This window comes from Aulonocara sp. 'chitande type north' Nkhata Bay, linkage group LG3, assembly GCF_057382095.1.
Source record: "Aulonocara sp. 'chitande type north' Nkhata Bay isolate Kocher_YH1m ecotype deep benthic linkage group LG3, A_spYH_male_GT1.1, whole genome shotgun sequence".
Taxonomy (NCBI): Eukaryota; Metazoa; Chordata; class Actinopteri; order Cichliformes; family Cichlidae; genus Aulonocara; species Aulonocara sp. 'chitande type north' Nkhata Bay.
Window position 1 is genome coordinate 22,413,342 of NC_141346.1, and position 24,210 is coordinate 22,437,551.

General features: G+C 37.6%; 3 protein-coding genes across 3 annotated transcripts; all 3 read right to left on the reverse strand.

Moving 5' to 3' along the window:
* Window positions 1–1,159: 1,159 nt before the first annotated feature.
* Window positions 1,160–2,008, reverse strand: LOC147334581 (uncharacterized). Its single transcript, XM_086273491.1, has one exon. It carries the CDS (start codon window positions 2,006–2,008, stop codon window positions 1,160–1,162), a length of 849 nt encoding a protein of 282 aa, XP_086129617.1.
* A 5,394-nt stretch (window positions 2,009–7,402) lies between these two features.
* LOC147334582 (uncharacterized) lies at window positions 7,403–8,285 on the reverse strand. The gene has a single exon (XM_086273466.1). It carries the CDS (start codon window positions 8,261–8,263, stop codon window positions 7,403–7,405), a length of 861 nt encoding a protein of 286 aa, XP_086129592.1. The 5' UTR covers window positions 8,264–8,285.
* A 6,720-nt stretch (window positions 8,286–15,005) lies between these two features.
* On the reverse strand, window positions 15,006–15,887 carry LOC147334583 (uncharacterized). Its single transcript, XM_086285955.1, has one exon. The coding sequence runs from the start codon at window positions 15,885–15,887 to the stop codon at window positions 15,006–15,008; it is 882 nt and encodes a 293-aa protein (XP_086142081.1).
* Between the last annotated feature and the right edge of the window lie 8,323 nt (window positions 15,888–24,210).

The following is a 24,210-nucleotide window of genomic DNA, read 5'->3' on the forward strand; positions in this document are numbered from 1 at the left end:
CCTCATGGCATATGAGCTAGCTTAAACTTACTAGCTTAGGTTATACATGCATTCAAATTAAATACAAACTACAAACTATATCACGCCTTCACAACAAATAATAATGCACACAAGTCGTCTCAGTGATAACAAACAATATTACTTACAGATGATGCCGTTTATCAACTTGTGAAGGCATGGATGGCAACAAGTTAACAGGGGTGAAACTGCCTCTGGCTAGATCTTGCAGTGTAAAAAATACACAATAACAACCACTAGAGGGCAATCTGCTGCAGAACAGAAAATACCTAATGCCAGCATAGACCTAAAAGAACTACAACCTGTCTTGATTATCTCTAGCTGGCGATTATGATACAATTGTGTACCATTCTGTTAATGATGAAGTAAAAGTTCAGTCATATTAGTTTTCAAACTTATGAATACTACAGAGATTAACTGAATGATTACTGCCTGCTAGACCTAACATGAGCATACACTTTAACTTTAAAGCATCCTGCCGACTACAATTGGACAACAATGAATTGTACGTACGTACACACAAAGCACATACAAGAATTGTACAAACAATAAAGGTGATTTGTGCTGTCATTTGCATGGCCAGCAACCGTTATTCTGTAAGGGAAATGAAACATTTGGAAGGCAAATAATTTTGTCCATTTTCCCCAATTCAAATAAGAATGAAAGCAATGTGCTTAACAATCACTTCAATCCACAATCTTTATCAAAAGGGTGAGATAACTATAAGAGCTGAGGATGTCTATGATTTCACATCTAGTAAAATAACAAGTGATGGACCCAACATGTATCTTATAATCTCTTTCTTTTGTGAGCAGCTGTTGAAATAGAGCTTCAAAATTTAGGTTCATCTTCTCCAAGACTCTGTTTTACATGGAAGTTACTCTGCTGCACTTTTCAGTGGTCCATAACTCTCAAATGTTGGATTAACAAAACAATGAAAGTAGCACTGCTACATCAAACTTAATTAGTGTGCACAAATGCAGAACAACCTTTTGTGTTCTGCAAATAAGCTTTTCTTTTAGAAAAGGAAACGTAAAAATTTTATGATCATGTATGATCCATCCATCCATCCAAACTGAAACATTTCCAAACATTTTAGCATATTATATAAATCATTTACATCTCTCTGTTGTACTCAAATTCAACATGAGAGTTTTCCTGCTCTATGCAGAAACAGCAGAGGTAACACCAAACAATTTGGAAAATTAAACCAGATCATGTACATCAATGCTGAGCACAGGGCAGTGCTGCTCACTAGACGTGACATGTTGAGAGCATTAAATAAAAGCACCCCAACAACCCACAGCCACACAGCACAGGTTATAGCCATGATGGTGTAGAAAGCTCTCAGCTTTGATTGGTCAACCATCTCCTTTTCCCCACCCCCTTCCCCTGGCCTTGGGCGAATCAACACACACAGAACAGAGAGGCTGCAGAAAGTTATGATTATTATGGAGAGAGCCAAAACAAAGAACAATGGGGCAGGTTTGTAGTTAGAGGGTAATAAAACTTTAACACCTGACAGTCCTAAACTCAGCAGCCAAACACAGCCAATGCTGATGTTTCTGATCCTGACCCCACGGGCATTCCTTAGACTCATGTAGGTGATGGGATGAACAACAGCCATATAACGTTCTACACAGGTCAGGAGGTGGAAAAGTATTTCTCCATAATAAGCAATGCTACTGGCATATGATCCCACAGTCTCACTCACTAAGTGATTAGTGTATGCACCACAAAACATGATCAAACATGCTAAGACCCAGATCAGCTCCATAGCAGCCATGTGGTAGGTGAAGATGTCAGAGTGGCTTGCTGTTGTAAAGGAGCGCTGCTGCCGCCATCTTTGGTGACCAATATAAAAGATGATGACAGAGAGAGTGAGGAGGAGGATGATTCTCACTGTATAGAAGGGAACCATTTGGGATGAATTTGCATTTGTGGAACAGAAATAGTCCAGAAAATTGTTGGAGGTGGTATTAAGTGACATATCTGCTGTAGGTCTGATGAAAAAAAACAAAAACAATTATAGGGACAAACAGGGGAGGGATCGACAGTTCACAATTAAAATGCATCTTATCAAGAAAATGTACTCCTAGACAGTCATAGATCAGTTACTATATCTTTGGGAGCGAAAGTGTGAGTAATAAACTGCTTCCTGAAATATTTTTTAAAAGGAATTTTACAGGACATATAATCTTAAATGTTAACTGACTTTTTAATACAAAACCAAAATGAAAAGAATTATTGACACTGGAAAAAATCTACCAACAAAGTTTGTGATAAAAACATAGAACTGATCATTATCATTGTTATCTATAATATCATTAAGTTGTTGGTTTGTTCACACTGAATAAAATTTAAATAGTCAGAGCCAGTATCTATGTTATTACAGAAGATTGACTCTCTATAGGAATATATGTTCAAACATAAAATATACTGTCTCTCTTATGATAGCATATACTCATGTAATCATAGTCAGTGTTCTTAGATTCACCTAATCAAGTCTGATTTAATCACGGAAAACCAACACAAAAACATTTGTGCAGTGGATACCATTTTTTTTTACATGTTAGGCAACATAGATTCATGTATGGACAAGTGTCTATTGTCTGCCTTTAGAAGGAATGAGTTAATTGCATAGCCCCTAATATTCAATTTATAATTAGTTTTAAAAAGATAAATAACAGCTTAAATAACCAAATAAGGCTTTTTAAATGAAGTTCTCACTATAATAAAAGACATTAAAAAGCACCTTTTTGGCTGAATTGTTTCCTCTGGCTCGCGTCTCCAAACTGATTGATTGCTCTTTAGACTAAATGTGCAGCGATGCTTCTGGGTACTCACACTGGGTAGTTCACACAGCAGCAGAGTGATAGGAGCTTTTTGCATGACTCAGTAGGTGGCACTTAATGCAAATCAAGCAGCAAATTATACTCTAGCCTTTGGAACACAGAGTCATATCACAGGGTACATGTGTATTATCAAACCATATTAAAACAGAATTCTTATTTTTACTAAAACTAAACTAACTAACTAACTCAACCTAAAACTAACAAAGAATTTGTGTAAAGAATGCAACTGGTTTAGACTCAGTTTTTTATATGTGACAGGTAACATGCAGTTTGGGCTGTCAACAATGTGGAAAGAGTAGTGTTAGAGTTTTTTAATGTCTACGTTTCCTTCACTCCATTACATGTGACCATATTCAAATAGCCTGTGATCAAAAGCAGGTGTTCATTCAAATTAAGCAGTGTCAGGCAGCCTCTGTAGCAGCAGCTAAGTACTAATCCTTTCCTATTAAAAAAAGGAAAGGAAGAAAAATAACAACAGCATGCTTTTTTAACTAAAGTCATATCCCTTTTACTTTCCATAAATACAAAGACAAAAAAATAAAATAAAAACACAGGTAGGAGATGTTTAAGCAGAAGTCAGCTGCACGATCACATCACTGTGTTAGAGAATGATGGACCTTTGGAGCTGACACATATAGTTAATCTCACAATTGTGGGGAGGAATAAAAGGGTCAGGGTAAGTTAAATCATTTGGACATTCAATTGCAAGAATCATTAATTACATCAACAGGTACCATTTGAATACTGCGGTCAAATGTACTAGTCCATCCATCCATTCGCTTCCGCTTATCCTTTTCAGGGTCGCGGGGGGCGCTGGAGCCTATCCCAGCTGTCATAGGGCGAGAGGCGGGGTACACCCTGGACAGGTCGCCAGTCTGTCGCAGGGCCAACACACAGGGACAGACAACCATTCGCACTCACATTCACACCTAGTAGTAATTTGGATTATCCAATTAACCTATCCCCACAAGCTGCATGTCTTTAGACGGTGGGAGGAAGCCGGAGTACCCGGAGGGAACCCACGCAAACACGGGGAGAACATGCAAACTCCACACAGAAAGACCCCGGCCTGATGGTGGAATTGAACTCAGGACCTTCTTGCTGTGCGGCAACAGTGCTAACCACTGCTGCCATCACAAATAAACAATAGTTTTAAAAAATAGTCATTTTGGGGGCTGGGGACTCGTCGGGGATGCAAAGCTATATGTGGAAGGAAACTGTGACCTAGGACAAGCTGATGGCATAAGATGTAAGTACAACTCCTCCGGTTTCATATGCAAAAAAAAATTATTGCGCTAGCTTACGTGGTTGCAGTGCTACCGGGATTTAAAAGTAGTTGCGCAAAACGGAGCGTGCCCGCTCCGACCGGTTTTAAAGGGTTAATGACTTTTTTTCTAAAAAAAGCAACCAGCAAGTAAGTAAGTACAATTTTATTTATATAACATCCTTCTAGATAAAATATTGCAAAGTGCTTCACATAGAGATAACAAAGTATAAAACAAAAACAGACGAAAGTTAATAAAAATGCAATTCTAAAAACTGCATTTTTGTGTTTAGTTGTCTTTTAAAAGAAACTACTGAGTCCACAGATCTTAAGCTCAGTGGGAGAGAGTTCCACAGTCTAGGACCCTTAGTTCTCAGCCTTGTAAGCTGAATAACAAGAAGGCCCTGATCACATGACCTCAGGGACTTGCTAGGGACGTAGGGCTGTAAAGGTTTAATGATATAGGCTGGTGCTTGTCCATGAAGAGCTGGAAAGGTCAGAACCAAAATCTTAAAATGGACTGTGAATTCAATGGGCAGCTAATGCAGCTGTATTAGCAACAGTGTCACATGTGAGTACTTTGAGTATTTGGTCAGAAGTCTTGCTACTGTGTTTTAAACAATCTGCAAACGCTCCAGGGAGTTTTTGCTTAGACATGTAAACAGTGAATTACAATAGTCCAATCATGATGAAATGAATGCATGTATAACAATCTCTATTTCAGTGTGTGACACAACGGGGCTTAATTTAGAAATGTTTCTTAATTGATAAAAGCAGGACCGAACCAGAGATTTGACGTGAACATCCAGGGTAAGAGCAGAATTAAAGGTTACCCCTAGGTTCCATGAACACCCAAAGTGAGAGCCGGGTCAAAAATTAACCCTAGATTCCTGATAGACGATTTCACAAATGTTGAAAGGGGACCAAGAGCATTCCTTATCTTAGGTACATGCCTGTCAGGAGCACATAAGAGAACTTCAGTTTTTCCTTTATTAAATTGGAGGAATTTTCAGCCATCAAAAACTAAAAGAAGATGCACATTCTCTGTCATATAGGCCTGCATGAATAACCTTCGCCTTATTGGGAGCCGTGGGGTTTTCTTTTCTTCTTTCTCTCACCCTCTCTCTCGCACTTTTTTCGGCTTCACTCCGCACGTGAGCCTTGTGCTTTGCGCTGGGAAGAATGCGGAGGGGCGGTAGTTACACTCGCTGTAGCACAGGAACAGAGCGGGAGGAAAAGAGAGAGAGAGAGCCAGGGACAACAACGTCACATTAGAAAGGTATAGTAATCATCCACAACTATTTGCAGTTGCGGGTGATAAAGGATTCAAAAAGTTTATTCATGCAGGCCCATATGACAGAGAATATGCATCTTCTTTTTGTTTTCATATTTTAATTTATATTTAATTGTGTTGTGGTTTGAAGTGTTTTGTGTTGTTTCACTTTAAATATGTTTAAAAGGAAAAAGCTGAAAATTTAAATAGTTAAAAGTTGAAATATGAATAGTTGGTTTTTGTATTATATGATTTATTTATTACATTTTATGTGGCCTGAATAAATAAAAGTATATTTACGGTGACCCCTAGAGACAAAGCACGTACAAACTCCAAAACACGTTTCGGAGTTTGTACGTGCTTTGTCTCTAGGGGCCACCATATATATTTATATATAAACATATTGTGGCGTGTTGGGGGAGCAGCTAGTTCTCTCCCATCATGCCTTGGGACACATGCTACTGTTTAGATGTTGTTTTATTGTTTATGGTTACGCTACTTTTAACTGTTATCTTGACTGTTATGTTTGTACTGCGGTTCAAAGTCACTTACAGTTATTGTTTTATAGAATGAATGCAGTACCATAAGTGAGTTCTGTTATGCTGTTAATGAGGCTCGAAGCACAGTGTAGCATCAGCAAGTGTGTTTAATAAAGAGCTCCCCCTATCAGCTTGGGGTCAAACAACAAGCTCCAACAAGCTTTCTGTAGTGCTTCTTTGCTAAGATTTCTTTGTCACAATATATAAATAAAACCATGTTTTTTTTTTGTTTTTTAACATATATTAGTAAGTCTTTTTGCAACAAAACAACCTGAAGAGCCGGTTGGGAGCCAAAAGAGCCGGTTCTCTAAAAAGAGTTGGAAATCCCATCACTAGTAACTACTGCCCCTCCCCCCTCTGTCCAGCGCAAGCACAAGGCTCACGTGCGGAGTGAAGCAGAAAAAAAATGCGAGAGAAAGAGGGTGAGAGAAAGAAAAATAAAAAGCACGACTCCCAGAGCCATTTTTGGGAGTATTTCGAGGTGTTATACATTAACACAACCGTTATATCCCACATTGTAATAATATGCATGCATTAAGTCCATAGTAATTACATAAATTGCAAAAAAGTGCAATAAACTACAAAAAGAATGAAAATGATTTTTGTTTTGTTTTTTACACATATTTCTAGTTAGAGAAATTTTGGAGGTATATCCCTTAAAACTGTAAATGCAAAAAAGTTGCACAAAATAGTTTCCAACCACAGGAAATTTATTTTGAGTGTCTTCATAGTTTTATTTTTGAAATACACCAAATTTTATGTACTGCAGGAAAAAATATTTTAATGCAAATTTGCAAAGAAAAAAAGAAGAAGAAAGAAATAGCATGTGGATCAAAATAAACTATTTCCAGCAGTTTAATTTGAGTTCTTAACATCACAGGAACTATACAGAAAGGCATAAACTCAAACATAAATTTAAAAAAAACACCTATCTTTGTAAATGCTCTATAGGAAAAAACTACATTTTCTGAGAAAATGACGTCACTACAGGTAAATAATTATCTGTAAAGTTTGGGATCCAAAAGCACTATAGCCTGCCTGAAAAAGCCCTAGCTTTTGAAAATATGCTAATGGTAAAGTGAAAGCTGTCATAATTCAGGCTTGTAAGTTTCCAAGCTCATGAATGATTACTACCTGGCAGGCAATATGTTTGTACACAGTCATGTGACATGTGTACTTCTGAAAGACAAATCATTTATTTTGTTTTGCATGCAGGGCAGCTGGGATATGCAGCAGCCCAGCCGTGACCCTGACAATAATAAGCGGGAAATAATGGATGGATGGAGCTCTGAAACCCTTAATAATCATCTTTGTAAACTTTGAATCTCAAGGACTAAAAGAAAAATAGTATTCTGGCGCTAGATCAAATTAGATCCAAATATTTTAGCATACTTTTTGTTTCTAGATCATCTAACTCTATATTCTCTTGTGTACTCAAATTCAATCCTTGTCTTCACTTGTTGGTATTACAGCAACAGGAGAGTTTTCCTGCCCTGTGAAGATATAACAGAGGTAACACCAAACAGCTGGGCAAGTTAAACCAGACCATATACACCAACATTGAACACTTGCTAGTGCTGCTCAGCAGAAGTGACTCCTTGAGAACATTTGATACAAAAAAGCCAACAACCCATAGCCACACAGCGCAGGTTATAGCCGTGATGGTGTAGAAAGCTCTCAGCTTTGATTGGTCAACCATCTCCCTTTTCCCACCTCCTTCCCCTGGCCCTGGGCGAATCAGAACAAAGAGTACAGAGAGGCTGCAGAAAGACATGACTATTATGGAGGGAGCCAAAATGCAGAACAGTAGGACAGTTTTGTAATTAGGAGGTAATAAAACTTTAACACATGTCATTCCTAAGCTCAGCAGCCAAACACAACCAATGCTGATGTTTCTGATCCTGACCCCACGGGCATTTCTTAAACTCATATAGGTGATGGGGTGAATGACAGCCAGGTAACGCTCTACACAGGTCAGGATGTGGAAAAATATCTCTCCATAATAAGTAATGCGAGAAGCATGTGATCCTACAGTCTCACTCATTAAGTGATTAGTGTATGTGCCATAATAGATGAGGAAGCACCCCAAGACCCAGATTAGCTCCATGGCGGCCACGTGGTAGGTGAAAATGTCAGAGTGGCTTGCTGTCTTAAAAGTGTGTTGCCTTCGCCATCTTTGGTGACCCACATAAAAGACAAGGACAGAAACAGTGAGTAGGAGTATGATTCTCACTGCATAGAACGGAATGAATTTAGGTGAATTGTAGGAGCAGAAATAGTCCAGAAGATAGTTGGAGGTGGAGTTAAGTGACATATCTCCTGTATGTTGTAGGTCTGAAAAGAAAAAAAAACACAATTAGAGAGACAGAAAGGGGACGGATTGAAAGTTCAGTTATGATGCATCGTTTTAAGCAACTGTACTTTAAGGCAGTCATGGACCAGTTAGTATAGCAAATATATAAAGCAAGATATATGGAATTATGTAGCAAAGGAAAATAGAAACATATCACCAAATGTTTTATATTTTAGATTCCTCAAAGTAGCCACACTTTGTTGACAGCACTGCAAACCCTTGGCCTTCTCTCAGTGAGCTTCATTATGTAGTCCCCTGTAATGGTTTCCTGTCACAAGTGTGCCTTGTTGGCGTTCATTTGTGGAATTTAACAACACAGTGTTCTAGTAGCAGACACATTTCTACAACTGTTCAGAGGAGACTGCACGAATCCAGGAATGGACATTAGACCAGTGGAAATCTGTGCTTTGGTCTGATGAGTCCAAATTTGAGATCTGTGGTTCCACACATTGTGCTTTAGTGTGATACAGAAAAGGTGAACAGATAGTTTCTACATGCATGGTTCCCACCATGAAGCATGGAGGAGGAGGTGTGTAAGGGCTACTTGTCCATTAAGTATAGTGATGGAGTGCTGCACCAGATGGCCTGGCCTCCACAGTCACCTGACCCAAACCCAAGTGAGATGGTTAAGGGTGAGATGGACTGCAGAGTGAAGGCAAAAAGCCCAACAAGTGCTCAGCATCTCTGGGAACTCCTTCAAGGCTGTTGGACAATAAGGTGCCTACCTGGTGAAGCTCATAGAGACAATGAGAGAAAGAGTCTGCAAAGCAGTAAGCAAAGCAAATGGTGGTTATCTTTAAGAATATAAAATATAAAACGTTTTGAGTTATGTAGTTAACAAAAAAATTATGAAATAAATTCATGTTTTCATTCATAGTTTCCATGCTTTCAGTGAAATAAGAAAGACCATTAAATGAGAATGTGTCTCCGAACTTGACTGGTAGTGTATGTTCCAATACAAAACACACTGTGTCCCTCATCCATGATATAATATAATTATGTAATCCCAGTCAAAGTTCTTACATCTACCTAATCAACAAACAAATATTAACAAGATGTCTGCTCTAATCACACATAAAACAACACAAAAACATCTGTACAGTGGACAACATTTATAAAAAATTAGTTAACACAGAATAATTTATGGCAGAGCATCCTTTGTCTGTGCTGCTGTCAGAAGGAATCATCTAATATCCCCCAAAATCTTCAAGATTCATCTTTTTTATGCCAGTTGCATCAGTTTAAAAAGATACATAACAGCTTAAATATATTTTAAAAAGAAGGCATTTAAAAATTAAGTCACTAGAATAAAAGATATTAAAGAGCACCTTTTGGTTGAATTGTTTCCTCTAGTTCACGTCTCCAAACTGACTGACTGCTATTGACCCTAAACGTGCGCTGATGCTTCTGCTAGTGTTCAGGGTGCTCACAGTTGACACAGCAGTAGAACTATGCGAGCTTTTTGCATGAATCATTAGGTGACACTTAATGTAAATTACAGCAGCAAATTGTACTTCACAATTTGGGTCACAGAGCAGTGTAGTAGGTACATCTGCATTTTCTAACCATGTGGAGACTTTATGTAGTGAAAATAGAATTCTTATTTTCACCCAAATCAAAACTAACAAGCAGTTTGTTTAATTGATGAAACTGGTTTAGATTCAGTTTTTAAATGTGACATATAGTAACATGTACTTTGAACTGTCAACAATGTGGAAAAAGTAGTGTTAGAGATTTTTAATGTCTATGTTTTCATTCATTACATCTGACAGTGTTAAAAAAGGGCCTGTAATTAAAAGCAGCTGTTTATTCAAATTAGGTAGTGTCATGCCACCTGTGTGTACATAGAGAAGATTTATGGGATCTCATTTCCATTCTTTATGGAAGGGGAGAGCTGCCACCCAGGCCAAAGAAAAAAAGAGCTATATTGCATTATAATGAGAAGACCTTTTCATTCTAACAATATGCTTTTCATGATAGTACAATATACTTTTCACATTCAACATAATATCACGTTGTTACAATATACATACTCATCATGTTATAAAAAAGCCTTTCACGCACTTACAATATAAATATTATATTGTACGAATGTGATCATGTACTCTAGAAGTATAAGTATATCCTATCCTAATCCTATATAAAAGTATAGCATTATAAGGCCCCGAAGGTAAAAAAAACGACATTTTCCTGAGGTCACTTTCGGTTTTAGGCAGGTAATGGTGGAGGAAGTGTTTTGAACAGCTGATCAGATCCTCAAAGCGTGCTTCTGGAATATTATGTTTTTGTTGCTGCAAGTGCTTTTTGTGCAATTTTTGCAAAGCTATGTGTGGAAGTACAACTGCTCCAGTTTCATATGCAAAAAAAAAATAAAAAATCATTGCGCTAGCTTATGTGGTTGCAGTTCTACAGGGTTTTAAAAAACTACTTACTGTTCCAACCTTCTGTACCTCCTGATTCTTTTGATTCTGAACTGGTATAAAACACACGACTCGAGACATCATACTTCACTTCCCGTGTTCTTCTTTATTTACCCATGCACATGGGGAGATGTGCACAGCACGAAGCCTCCTGCAGATCTGAAGGCCGCTCCTTCAGTCATGTACATTTATAACTTTTGTCACACAATACATTTACACACTTTGACCTGACCCTCCACATGTGACTGTGATCACTGAATCCATACGCTCCATCCCATGACCATGTATGTGTGTAACTGTCGTGTCTCTTACCGCTATATGTCCTGGCTCCCTGCTCCTCCTGCTATGAAGATATCAAAATGCCCTACTTCTTTTCCCTGCTTGCTTCTTACTTAACCCTTTAAGACCTACTATAGAACCAAGTCCGCCAGAGCTTATATTATATTTTTACATGGTGTGGTGCCATTTTTGGGACCATTTCAAGTTGCTATCCATCAATACAACAATTATAGCCCAGATTTTAATGATATGTATTCATTAAGTGCATAGTAATTACATAAATTGCAAAAAAGTGCAATAAACTACAAAAGAATTGAAAATCGTTTTTGCTTTTTTAACATATATTTCTAGTTAGAGAAATTTAAGAGGCTTATCCCTCAAAACTGTAAATACAAAAAAGTTGCACACAATAGTTTCCTCCCACAGGAAATTTATTTTGAGTGTCTTCATAGTTTTATTTTTGAAATACACCAATTTTTATATACTGCAGGAAAAACGAAAATAAATATTATACTGCAAATTTGCAAAAACGCAGCATGTGCATCAAAATAAACTATTTCCAGCAGTGCAATATGAGTCCTAAGCATCCCAGAAACGACACAGAAAGTCATAAAGTCAAAGATAACTTTTAAAAACACCAGTATAGGCCCTGAGGCCCTGATGGTAAAAAAAAAAAATACATTTCCGTGAAAATGACGTCACTTCCGGTTTCGGGCAGGTCATGGCAGACGTGCAAAAGTTCGCGCTGACGTCTATTCCAACGTAGGAAGTGTTATGAACAGCTGATCGGATCGGCAAAGCGTGTTTCTGGAATATTATATTTTTGTTGCTGCAAGTGCTTTTTATGCAGTTTTTGCAAAGCTTTATGTGGAAGGAAACCGTGACCGAGGACAAGCTGATGGCATAAGATGTAAGTACAACTCCTCCGGTTTCATATGCAAAAAAATTATTGCGCTAGCTTACGTGGTTGCAGAGCTACCGCGATCTAAAAATAGTTACGCAAAACAGAGCGTGCCCGCTCCGACCGGCTCTAAAGGGTTAAGGCCAGGTCAGAAGATCATCCTGTGTACATATATAGACACATCACTGGCGTCTCCTCTCCTGCATTATCTACCCCCACAGTTACACACATGATGTTTCACATGATCTCTCCCCCTCCTCAAACTATTCATACTTTATTATTTTGCTGCATTTCTACAAACAGAGGCCTCTTGTTAGCAAGCAAACCTAATATATTTATCCACATTACGCAAAACGGAGTGTGCCCGCTCTGCTTGGTCAAGTTTGCTGTCTAAGGACAGCACTAGCAAGCACTCTCCGCTTATGTCCAAAAACTAAAACAACAAAACAAAAAACACCCCTTTGTATTGGTGGAAAAATGTACAATGCCAACCAATGAAAAAATGGTATGGGAACATCACATTTGGTTGTTTAGGAAAAGGGGGACGTTTTAGGAGTGATGGCGAGGGAGAGCGAGACAGAGAGAGAGAGAAAGAAGGCAGAAAAGCAAGAAAGAGAGAGAGTTTTTGGAGTGTACACTTAGTGTGTTGTCTTGTGTAGTGTAGTGGATAGTTTTGTGTTGTGGGTCAGAACAATGAGGTGATAGCTGAATGTCACAGTTGCTGCCAAAAAACCACCAAAGACAGATTACAGTGTCTCCAGGCAGAAAACAGGAGCGTTTCTGATGGCACAGATTTCTGCCCATACGATCTCTACCAAGATAAAAAAAAAGATGAGAGAGACTGGTGTCACGACACTAGTCAGTCTTTTACCTTTTCACAAAAGGTTAAAAAGTGATTGTCCACAATTTAGACTTTAATTCCAGAATAGTTTTGCACAATATTTAATTAAAACAATTTTGCAAGAGGAAAGCAAAATCAAATAATATCAATAACAAAAAAATGATCAAATAACATGTATCATATTTATCTACTTAACCTACTCTGAGCTAATGCTGATTTTGTTCTTGTCTTTAGCGGAGAGAGGCTGAAGAAAGGATGAGCATACCTGGATCCATAGATGCACTTATTGATGATAATCTCCCAGAAGGAAAGCAGCATTCTCTGGGCATTTTGTAGAAGTATGATGTAACCCAAAATCCTTCTGAATTAACCATCTAACACAGCAAAAATGAGCAGAGAGGAAAGCCAAAAATATACAACCAGTTTGCAGAGGTCGGGTTGGACTGGGTCAATAACTCTACCATCCCTCTTTGAATTTTCAACTGTGAACCTCTTATATCCAATCATCTAAACTGCTCATCTCACAGAAGACAGAGGGGAAGAACCCCAAATGTCTTTTACTGCCCACTTTTATACCACCTCTAACACCTAGCCTCACCTCTGGGGACATGTAGTCACATCATTAACATTTAATTACCCACACGTTACCATCCTCTCTCTGACTTACATGATCTAACACACAGTTTAAAGTTTAAAATCACTTCATTATATTTTCTTCATTATTCTAAACACAGAAATTCTAACATCGTTAAACATTCAACAGCATGTAAATGGTAAATGGCCTGTATTTGTATAGCGCTTTTACTAGTCCCTAAGGACCCCAAGGCGCTTTACACGTCCAGTCATCCACCCATTCACGCACACATTCATACACAATTCACACAGTGAATTAAATATAATTCACTTCATGTTTCATTCAATTATTCATTAGATTCATCTTTAGCAAATTTTCACATGAAAATTTTAACATAATCTCTTTTTAATTGAAGTACACAGGAATATTTTACTTTTTTAAAACGGAGTTTGTCAATCACCATCTATTTAATACAAGTTCTTTTTATTAAATCATACATTTTATAAATAAACCATTTTCTGTGATTTGCACTCCGATCATTTTAATCACTTAAAGGTGGATTCCCCCCCCTCTCAGCTGTGACAACAAGCAGTAGCAAAGGGGGACTTTCAGTCTCTCTCTACCTCATGTCACCTGACACATCTTGATTGACACTCACTGCTTTACAGGATTGACATTAAGTTTAGAACGATGGACGCACCAACATCCTAAACTATTTATACCAAAATACAACCAACTTCTTGAATATTCTCAGAATTTTAAAGAACCCACCATTAAATCTTAACAACCATCTAAAAACAAACGCCCAATCACTCAAAAACACAACCTAACACCCCAGCAAACAGTCTACACTCCATCAATTACAAATATACGAAATAAAACCACTGGATAAGTGCAACTGAAAAGCAATAAATAAAATTGAAGTCTTTCTTCTGATGATGCTGTCTAAGGGACGCATGCATAATGTAAACAGAAGTGGTGCTAGCATGGACCTTAGTGTGTGAAGAGGACTTTCCATTTACATGAAGAAATCAGAGTCAGTTAGATAGATATGATGCAAACCACTGCAGCGCAGTACCTGTAATACCTACAGCGTGCTCTAATCGCTCTAGTAGGATATTATGGTCAACAGTATTTTTCGAACACTGCACTGAGGTCAAGCAGGACAAGCACAGAGTTAAATCCACTGTCAGAGGCCATGAGAAGCAATGAGCTCTGAAACCTGACTGAAACTCCTCAAATAAACCATTCTAGTACAGTTAGCTGTTTTACGGCTAATGCATTTTATTTATTTTGGCACTGGCAGGTCATCTAACTAGTCAAACACATCAGTTCCTGCCATATGATAAAACCAGTGTAAGCATTACTGAAATTACATACGGGAACATTCAATTTTAAAGGAACTACAGCATTTATATTCAAGATAGCGGTCTTTTAAGTTTGCTTAAATCACTATTTTCATTCTTTTTCACTTGCAGCTCAGTTACATTTAGGAGCCAAAACTACAAGCAGACAATGACAAAACCTCTGCAATTATCTGAAAAACTCAGTACAAACCAACTATGCTGAACAGATTCTGCTTACATGACAGTGAAAGGTGTGAAGACAGGTCCCTTTGTTTTAAAGTATTTTTTATGAAAACATAAAAGTTCCACTGCAACAATTGCCCTGACAACTACGATAAATACTCAACTAGAATTCATCAATAGTTTCCTAAAAGAAAAGCAACATGTGAATTTTCCTGCTCTGTGTAGATAAAGCAGAGGTAACACCAAACAGCTGGGAAGGTTAAGTCCCTCTACACTTATTTCCACCAAACACTTGACAGTCTTGCTTATTACAGGGATATTGTGCACTGGAACAGAGGCAAGCAGCCCAATGCACCACAACCAGAGCACGGATGATATAACTGTGATGGTGTAGAAGGCTCTTTGCTTTGATTGGTCAACCTGTTTCTTTTCTCCACTTGCTTCCCCTGGCCCTGGACGAATCAGAACACGGAGAACAGCGAGGTTGCAGAAAGATATGACTGTTATGGATAAAATCAAAACACATAACAATTGTATGGAGAGTTCATTATGCATAACTAGAGCTCCAAAGCTCAGTCCAAAACATAGCAGCCAAGCACAGCCAATGCTGATGTTTCTGATCTTGACCCCACGGGCGTTTCTTAGACTCATGTAGGTGATGGGATGAACAACAGCCAGGTAACGTTCTACACAGGTCAGGATGTGGAAAATGATCCTCCCATAGAAAGTCATATAATACGCATTTAATCCAAGGTTTGTCAGTGCTGAGTTATTAATATAATTGCTACCAAGAACAAAGAAGCCCCCAAAGATCCAGATCAGCTCCATGGCAGCCATGTGGTAGGTGAAGATGTCAGAGTGACTTGCTGTTTTAAAAGAGCGCTGCTGCCGCCATTGTCTATGGCCCAGGCAGAGGACGATAGTGGAGAGAGGGAGGAGGAGGAGGATTCTCAAGGTATTGATGGTAATGCTTACATATCTGTAAACATTGTAGTTGTTGCAATCCAGAACACTGGAGGTGGATGAGGTGTTAACTGACATATCTGCCATATCTCCTGTATATTGTAGTTGTGCTGAAAAAAGGGAATTCAAGAGACAAATAAGGAGACAGAAGGTATAGAGTAGAAAAAGGAAAAAAGAAATTGAAACACTTTTACTGTTGGTCCCTGGTGTTTCTTTTGTCTCGTCAGGTTAATCAGGTCCAGCTGTGTGTGATGTCCCAGTGTCCCTGGGTGTATTTATGTTGTGTGAATTGGTGTGCTGGTTACTGGACCGTCTGTGTTCGTCTCCTGGAAACTGTCTGCGAACCTCTTTGTGAATCCACTGTGTGCTCTCCCTGCTGTTCCCCTTCGTGTTCAGGTTTTCCGTTCAATAGTTTAGTTTCTCCCAGTTTAGATTATCCTAAGTTCTGTTTTTGCCATCCCCACTTTGTGTTCTTTCATTTATAATAAATCTCCCTCGCATCTCACTAAGTGCCTGCATTCGAGTCCTTTTCCCACACACCACAAGACTGTTGCCGTGACAGTCCCGTGACAGTCTCATTTTAAAAAAATGCTGGAATTGCACCCACTAGTTCACAGATTAGAAATCCAATCGGTTACATTTGTAGAACATTTATTACCAAAGATGTTTATTCAAATCAAACTTAATTTCTGGACTATAACCTGCTCTGCCATCGTGTTTTATGAATTATGCAATTTGAAGTCACAAATAAGTATTTAATCTTAATAAAAACTGCAATATCATCAGCAGTTAAAGTTTTTTTTGGTTGATTTTAATTTTGGTGTCAAATTGGGATATTTTTTATCCTATTTTCCAATTGTAGCTCTAACAGTGATCATTTCTTAGCACAGGTAACAATCATTTTCCATTTCTTATTGACTTTCAGGGACATCTGTTTTGATCATAGTGTGCTGCTGTTATATCACCTTTTACTTGTTGTCATTCTGCACCTTTTGGGGCCTTAATGCATATCATAATTCAGTCTTAGTAGAAGGCTGCTGAGTTTAAGTTCAGCATGGCCAAAATATTACAGTACATTTTGGACACACATAACAGCGTGTGTGTGTTTTTTCCACAGCTTTTATTGTGTATTTAAATTGTCTGGGTATCATTTATTTGGTTTCCAATGCAATATCAATAATTTTAATACATTATATGGCCATTAAACTAATCAAGTCCCATTTCCCAGTCAGGTATAAATACTATTTTTAATTCATGATCATCAAACTTTTTACTAACAGAGAGCTGCAATGTATTTTTTCTCTTTAAAGTGTTTAATAAGAAGCAATGAAAGTGTAATTGTTTTTTAAACAAAGGTAAGTGCAGATTTTTAATTTTCTACAAACAAAGACATAGAATGCAAACTTTTCTGCATAATATGGATTATAATAAAGAACAAGTACCTCGTCTGTCGTCTCGTTGTTGTTAATCTCAGGCGTCCAAACTGAGTGATTGCTGTTCACTGCAAATGTCCTTTGAAGCATCTGGCTTGTGCTCACCACCACAGCAGCAGGACTGTCTGAGTTGTTTGCAGCAGAGTGTTCTCTGACTCAGTTACTGTCAACTTTATCAGGCATGGAGAAACTACAATCTTGCTCTAGGGCCCATTCTAATGACCATGGACTCTTTATGTGGCAGATAATAAATAATAGAAATTCAAACATGCAGTAAATAAACACCAACTCAGAGTTGAATTAGTTCAGACTTTACAACAAAGTAAACTGTTAATGAAGTCTGAAAAAACAGTAAGCCCTATTTCATTATACTGACTCATTTCTATATGACTTGTTGTGCTTGAGGCTACCAGTCCATTACCTTTGACAGGATTCAAATGTACTGCAAAGAAAAAAACAGGTGTTAATTCAAATAAGGCATAATCTTGCAGGCAGCGTGTACAGGGAGCACTTTCTCATTCTCATTTGCATGATTCATGATTCTAGTAGTCATGAGCGCAGAAGGAGTTGTTTGTTTTATGTGCTGGATTCAATTTCCATGAGTTAAAACAACTGCATTCACAAATTGTTGAACAATTACAGAATAAGTCTTCTCAACGTAAAATTTTGAAGACTACTGCCATCATCAACAGTTCATAACATCATCAAAATAAACCATCAGTCTAAAGCAATCTCAACAGGAATCCTTACAGGAAAACATTACATAACAGACAGTAGTTATAGCTTCTCTGCTTTGATGACCTTTGGAAACTATAGAACAAGGACTGGAATTTCATCAATTTAGGACTCGAAATAACAAAAATAAACAATGGAACAATATAACATGTAACTGGTTTTTCTGTCTCTTTGTCTCATGTCCTCCAGGTGTAGGCATCCACTTATTGGCTCATTTAAACTTGGTATACCTGTATTGGCTTCTCTAAGCATAGGCGACCAACCCCTCACCATGGATCATTGCAAAAGGAGCAGCTTTCACATATATTGTTCAAGATTGGCTGGAGCAGCACAAATAAATAGCATAGAATAAAATAATCCTTTAATCGTCCCACAAGGGGAAATTTGGTTGAAAGAGCAGCCAGAAAGAAACATATACAAACAAACAGTACACAGGACACAAATATACACAATTTTTAAAATATTTTTTTATAATGAAATGGTTATACAACATACATCATTAAAGACTTTTAAGAACAGTTAGTGGGCACAGAAGTTTAAAAATATTTTTTTATATTTTCTAATTCACACAGAGTCAAAAGTATACATACACCCGAACTAATTGTAGTTATTTCTCACTTAGCTTTTCACAGCTGACAGTTTTTGGACTGTTATGACATCATTTTTAAGCTGAAGTTTTGCAGGCTGTGACTATTGGATAGCAGTCATTTAATTCTGTTTTAAAAAAGTGACATTTCCTGTACATGTTATACAGGATGTTGGAAATTTTTCAAGTCAGTTGTTTTGCAATAATGACAGCATGTTTCAGTGGTCCTACTCCGCTCTTGCCCCAACATGAAACACTGCGACATTTTCTCTCAGGGAGATGCAATGCTACATACAGTTTGACTCTAAATACATCTGAAAAATGTGTCAGTACAAAGAAAGTCACGGCTCACATATGTGTACATAAAAGCAATTTTATAAAGAAGAAGCAGTGAATACTTTACATATGCCTATGCTGATGCAGAGTTTTAGTGAAATATAGGAATATAATATGTTTCATGTTTTCATTTCTTGAAACTGTCCCAGCACATAATGGATCTGCTTCTAGAAACTTAAAAATAAAAAACTCAAAATAAATGAAGCACATTAATGTCTTTCTATTATTTCACTTGTACTACTTGCCATCATTGCACTGTTTCGTGCATCACAACAGTTAAAATGCTGGTGAATTTGTTGTTTTAACTTTGATTTTCCCACAGCAAAGAAATCCCAGCAGCAGCAGAGCCACCATCACGATGGTGAACACAGTCCGTAAGATGAGGTAAATAAGAATCTCTGGGTAACTGACTGCAGAAATAATAGAAATTAATTCGTTGTCTTAACATTGGCTGGTTACTTAATATCTACATTTTATTCTGGCAAATTCAAGGACAGAAAAATTGACAGAAACTGCATTTTGTGTAAATGCCCACCTGAGTAATAAACAATAAAACAAACATGTTTATAGGCTAGTACAAAACACTCTTTTGCTATATTTCCTCCGTCTCTACCAATATATTTAACCCTCTGGGTTCCAGGGTATAATTGGCCATTGTTGATTACTTTTGATTTTCTTTTTTTCAGTGATTCATTCCCACACTGATGGACGCATCGGAGAGAAACTTAAAGTTAGTATCTTGCCCAAGGATTTTTGGCATATAGACTCTGATCGAAGAAACGACAACAAATTAGCTGCTCTTCCGCCTGAGCTATAGTCACTAGTGATGTGTCGGTCGCAAACGAAACGGCTCTTAGAGCAGATTCTTTAAAGTGAACGACCCGAGCCATTTTTTTTCTCTCATCCTCTCTCTCTCGCACTTTTGTCCCGCTTCACTTCACACGCCAGCCTTGTGCTTTGGGCTGAGCAGAGGGGGAAGAGCCGGTAGTTACACTCACAGTAGCACAGGAACAGAGCAGGAGGGAAAGAGAGCCAGAGACAACAACGTCACATTAGAAAGGTATAGTAATCATCCACAACTATTTTCAGTTGCAGATGATAAAGGATTCAGAAAGTTTATTCATGCAGGTCCATATGACAGAGAATATGCATCTTCTTTTTGTTTTCATATTATAATTTATATTTAATTGTGTTGTGGTTTGCAGTGTTTTGTGTTGTTTCATTTTAAATTTGTTTAAAAGGAAAAACCTGAAAATTTAAATAGTTAAAAGTTGAAATGTAAATAGTTGGTTTTTGTATTATATGATTTATTTATTACATTTTATGCGGAGTGAATAAATAAAAGTATATTTACGGTGACCCCTAGAGACAAAGCACGTACAAACTTCAAATCACGTACTAAACAAAACAGAAGTGCTCCAGGATGCTGGGCGCAGTGTTGAGCTTTTGTTATCTAGTGGCTACACAAGCCAGCAAGTACCAACAACCGGATTTAGTGTGTGGTAGTAACAGGTAAATGAACTTGTTTGAATATATATGAATGCTTGTGTATAAACACACAAATGCTTTCAATTATGTAATTTAAGTGATCAAGGTAGCTCTGTTTTGGAAGTTCAATTAACGATAGAAATATGTTTTGTAGTTTGTACGTGCTTTGTCTCTAGGGGCCACCACATATATTTATATATAAACATATATAAATAAAACCATGTTTTTTTTTACATTAGTAATTCCTTTTGTGCATAATCGTATATTGTTGTTAATAATAAATTAATTAAAGCAACAAAACAACTTGAAGAGCCGGTTCGGAGCCGAAAGAGCCAGTTCTCTAAAAAGAGCGGGGAATCCCTATCGCTAAGGCTAGGTTCACACTGCAGACGAAAGCGCATCAAATCCGACTATTTTGACCCTATGCGACCCATATCCGATCCAGGTATGACAGTGGGAACGGCACAAATCCGATATTTTCATATCTGATCTGGGGCACTTTCGTATGTGGTACTGAATCCGATACATATATGTTTTAGAAAGCGACTGCTGTTTGAACGGTCATGTCGCATTAAATCCGTCTTTTACGTCACTGACACAAAACAGACGCCAATTAGCAGCGCCGGAGAAGACATCGCGAACACTTCCTTGTCCATCCCGTGTAGATGTTTCGAAACTGTTGGGAAGACAATGTTGGAGAAACGTGAACATTTTATTTGTACTGTATAATCTGCAGATTCTGACAGAAATCTGCAGCTATCCTTTGAAGCACCGCTCCTCTCTACACTGTAAAAAAGAAAAAGTTGAGAAAACTTAAAATTTCAAGGCAACATGATGCAAGAGATTTTTGAGTTTTCTCAACTTTTGCCAACTGTTGTTGACTTAACGAAGATTTACAAGTTCTGCCAACTTGGATCTTCTTGTTCACCTAATTAGGATAATCCTGGAGGTCTAACGAAGAAATTCTGGTTTCATTGCCATGTTTTTCTGCCTTCACCAAACAAGGATATTCTTGTTGAGTAATCATACAATTCTTACTCCAGTGAGTTGGAAATTTACCTATATAAGTAAAAGAAATGTATGCTGTTATTGTACTTGAAAAAACACTCAAATAGATATAGAATAAAACAAAGCACAATTCAATGTTATCTAAAAGCTTGTTTATTTTGTTCAACAGTGCTTTCAGTACATTTCAGAATGTCATGGGTAGTAGGGTGAATTTCTGTTAAAAAAAAAAAAGAAAGAAAGAAAGAAAAGGAAAAAAAGAAATAACAAACAAACAAAAACTTGTTGCCAGTTTCTTCTGGGTGCTTTGTGCACCCCAGCAGAGACATTAAAATTCCAGAGCCCAGAACCGAAATAGAAAAGTGTCCAGCAACTTAATAATTCACGCACACACCCTGACCGTCTTGTAAAAGCTGAACATAACTATTGCACATTAAATAGGGTAGTGCCACAAACGAGTGCCTATGTACCCAGACATTGACATTTTACATGGGCTTGCCATGATGAACTATGGAAGTTAAAAGTTATTAGAAATGTTACCATCAATGAAGAAGAAACTAACAGGTAAAACACCAGTTCTATGCTTCATATGGAAAACACTATAACAAATCTTTTAAAATACTACAAGACAAATTTTCACCATATATTCTCAACAATACAGATTCATCTGACTCAAATTTACATTTCGAATAATGATTTATCCACTTCACTTCACCTTCCGACCAGGTCAAAATAAGATGGCCTGAACTGCTTCAAAGGTATAACTCATCTGCTTTGGATAATCAATGTTGAGGGCAAACAGAAGGCCAAAGAGGTGTGGCAGGGCAGTAGAGAGATCTGGAATGTTATGTAGCACGATGTCCCCTTCCAACACATCGTTGGCATCGTCATCTTGTAGGATGATGCACCGTTCAATACTGGTTCCAAAATGTCAGTGTCCTGAAGAAAAGTAAAATATGAATTATTGAAAGCTAAGAAAAACTAAAGACAAAACAAATTTGTAAAGATTTTAACTTTAACCTCTATACCATGCTGGTCGTTTGACTTATGGAGGTTTTAAGAAGAAAAAGCTTATTTTCCTTTAATTAATGCCACCTTGTGAGTTTTGTACAAACATATTTTCTTCTGGAACACCCACTAACAATGCCCAGCTGCTGCTCAGCAGAAAAAAAAAAGAAGTGGGAGTTATGACAACTGCAATCCCCACTATAAAATTATCTGGACTGCACTGAGGACGTGTACATTTCCATTTTGGATTAACTCATCCTTTAAAAACATCTTATAGCAATTAGTTTTACTTGCATTACTTTTTTGTACTTACTAAGCATTTCAGGAAAACCTCTGTTGCATCTTCTCTTGAGGAAAATGGGCTGGCCTCTCGGTGCCCTTTGGACACAATGTCAGATGTCTAAAGAGTATTCAGTGGAAAACAAGAATTTCAATTAGTGTAGTAACATGGTGTACTATACACAATGCAAAATCAGAACTCTCATAGTAAAGAAAATAAAGCACAGGTCAGACCCAGCAACACGCAAAACTTACAAAACAACAACAACACCACCATGTTAACAATTTTACTTTCTTTTTACAAATTAAATAAAATATTGCCAAATAAGAACAAAGCAATGACTGATGACATTAATTTTTACTGACATGTCCACTGATGTGTTTTGTTTGAAGCCAACATCTTTTTCCGTTTCTGTTAAGAGAAAAGTATACTCTCTTCTAAAAATGTCAGATAAAGAAGCACTTCACTCACCTGTTCGTCAAGTTTATCCAGGAGGTCTTCCATCTCCTCACAAAGAGCTCCCTTCTTAGACCGGTACAGATTCAGCAGGCCAGGCACAAATTTGTCAAGGGATGCATTGAAGGTCCCCAGGAGGTCTTTGCTTGTGATCCGATGAAATTTTTCAGATATCTAAACAAGACATTCACCAAAATATTGTCATTTATTCAGCACAGAAAATTCCTGGGTAGCTGTCTTGGACAGTCTGCACCATGTTATATGCCTGACTGTGTTATCAACAGCAAAACCTACTTCAAAAATCTCTTATGAATACATCTTTAGCACAGGAACAGAAACACCCTCCACAAAAACCAGTATCAATATGCAAATACATATTATGTTCTAAGTTGCACCAAAATCCGTGACCAATCAGATTCTGTGACCTACCTTAGTATTCTTTCCCTAACCATCTCAGTCTATAGAAGTCCTATTTCTAACACTAAAAGAAAAAAAAAACATGCTAAGTCAAAATTATGAGATTGCCTTTCTGTTTAACAATTTCGATTTAGCATGGGGACTCTTTTCTTGTACTGCCAGAAATGTTCACGGTAAGGATTTCAATATAACACTGGCAAGGGCCTTGACTGGAGTGGTAGCACAAGATAATAAAGTTGGCCAATGCATTACCCCAGCAAATACTGTACTACTTCAATATAGTCAATCTACTATAAATCATGCCCAATTTGAATAATAATTAAATTATAAATAAAGGACAGTCTTACCTCCTCAGAGGAAAACAGCGCAGGTCATCTTTCCTGGACCTCAGATACCATAGGCTGACACTCCACGACCTCTCTCCGCCTGAGAGAAAATGTTTGCAATAATGAAACATTTCAATATAATTTAGAGAAAAACGAGAAAAAAAGTTACGGATCGGACTCCCCGATCCTTACTACGCATGTGCAAAGTCGGCCGGACAGATCGCGTCTACCCGTGGAATTGTACATAAAAGCAATACTCCACCAACAAAAAGGCTCTCAAAACAATACAATACTTTCCACAGCTTTGAAGGATGGGTCAGGTGTATCCTTC

Coding starts and splice junctions, on each gene's coding strand:
- LOC147334581 (XM_086273491.1), bottom strand. CDS start 2,008: ATGTCACTTAATACCACCTCCAACAATTTTCTGGACTATTTCTGTTCC.
- LOC147334582 (XM_086273466.1), bottom strand. CDS start 8,263: ATGTCACTTAACTCCACCTCCAACTATCTTCTGGACTATTTCTGCTCC.
- LOC147334583 (XM_086285955.1), bottom strand. CDS start 15,887: ATGTCAGTTAACACCTCATCCACCTCCAGTGTTCTGGATTGCAACAAC.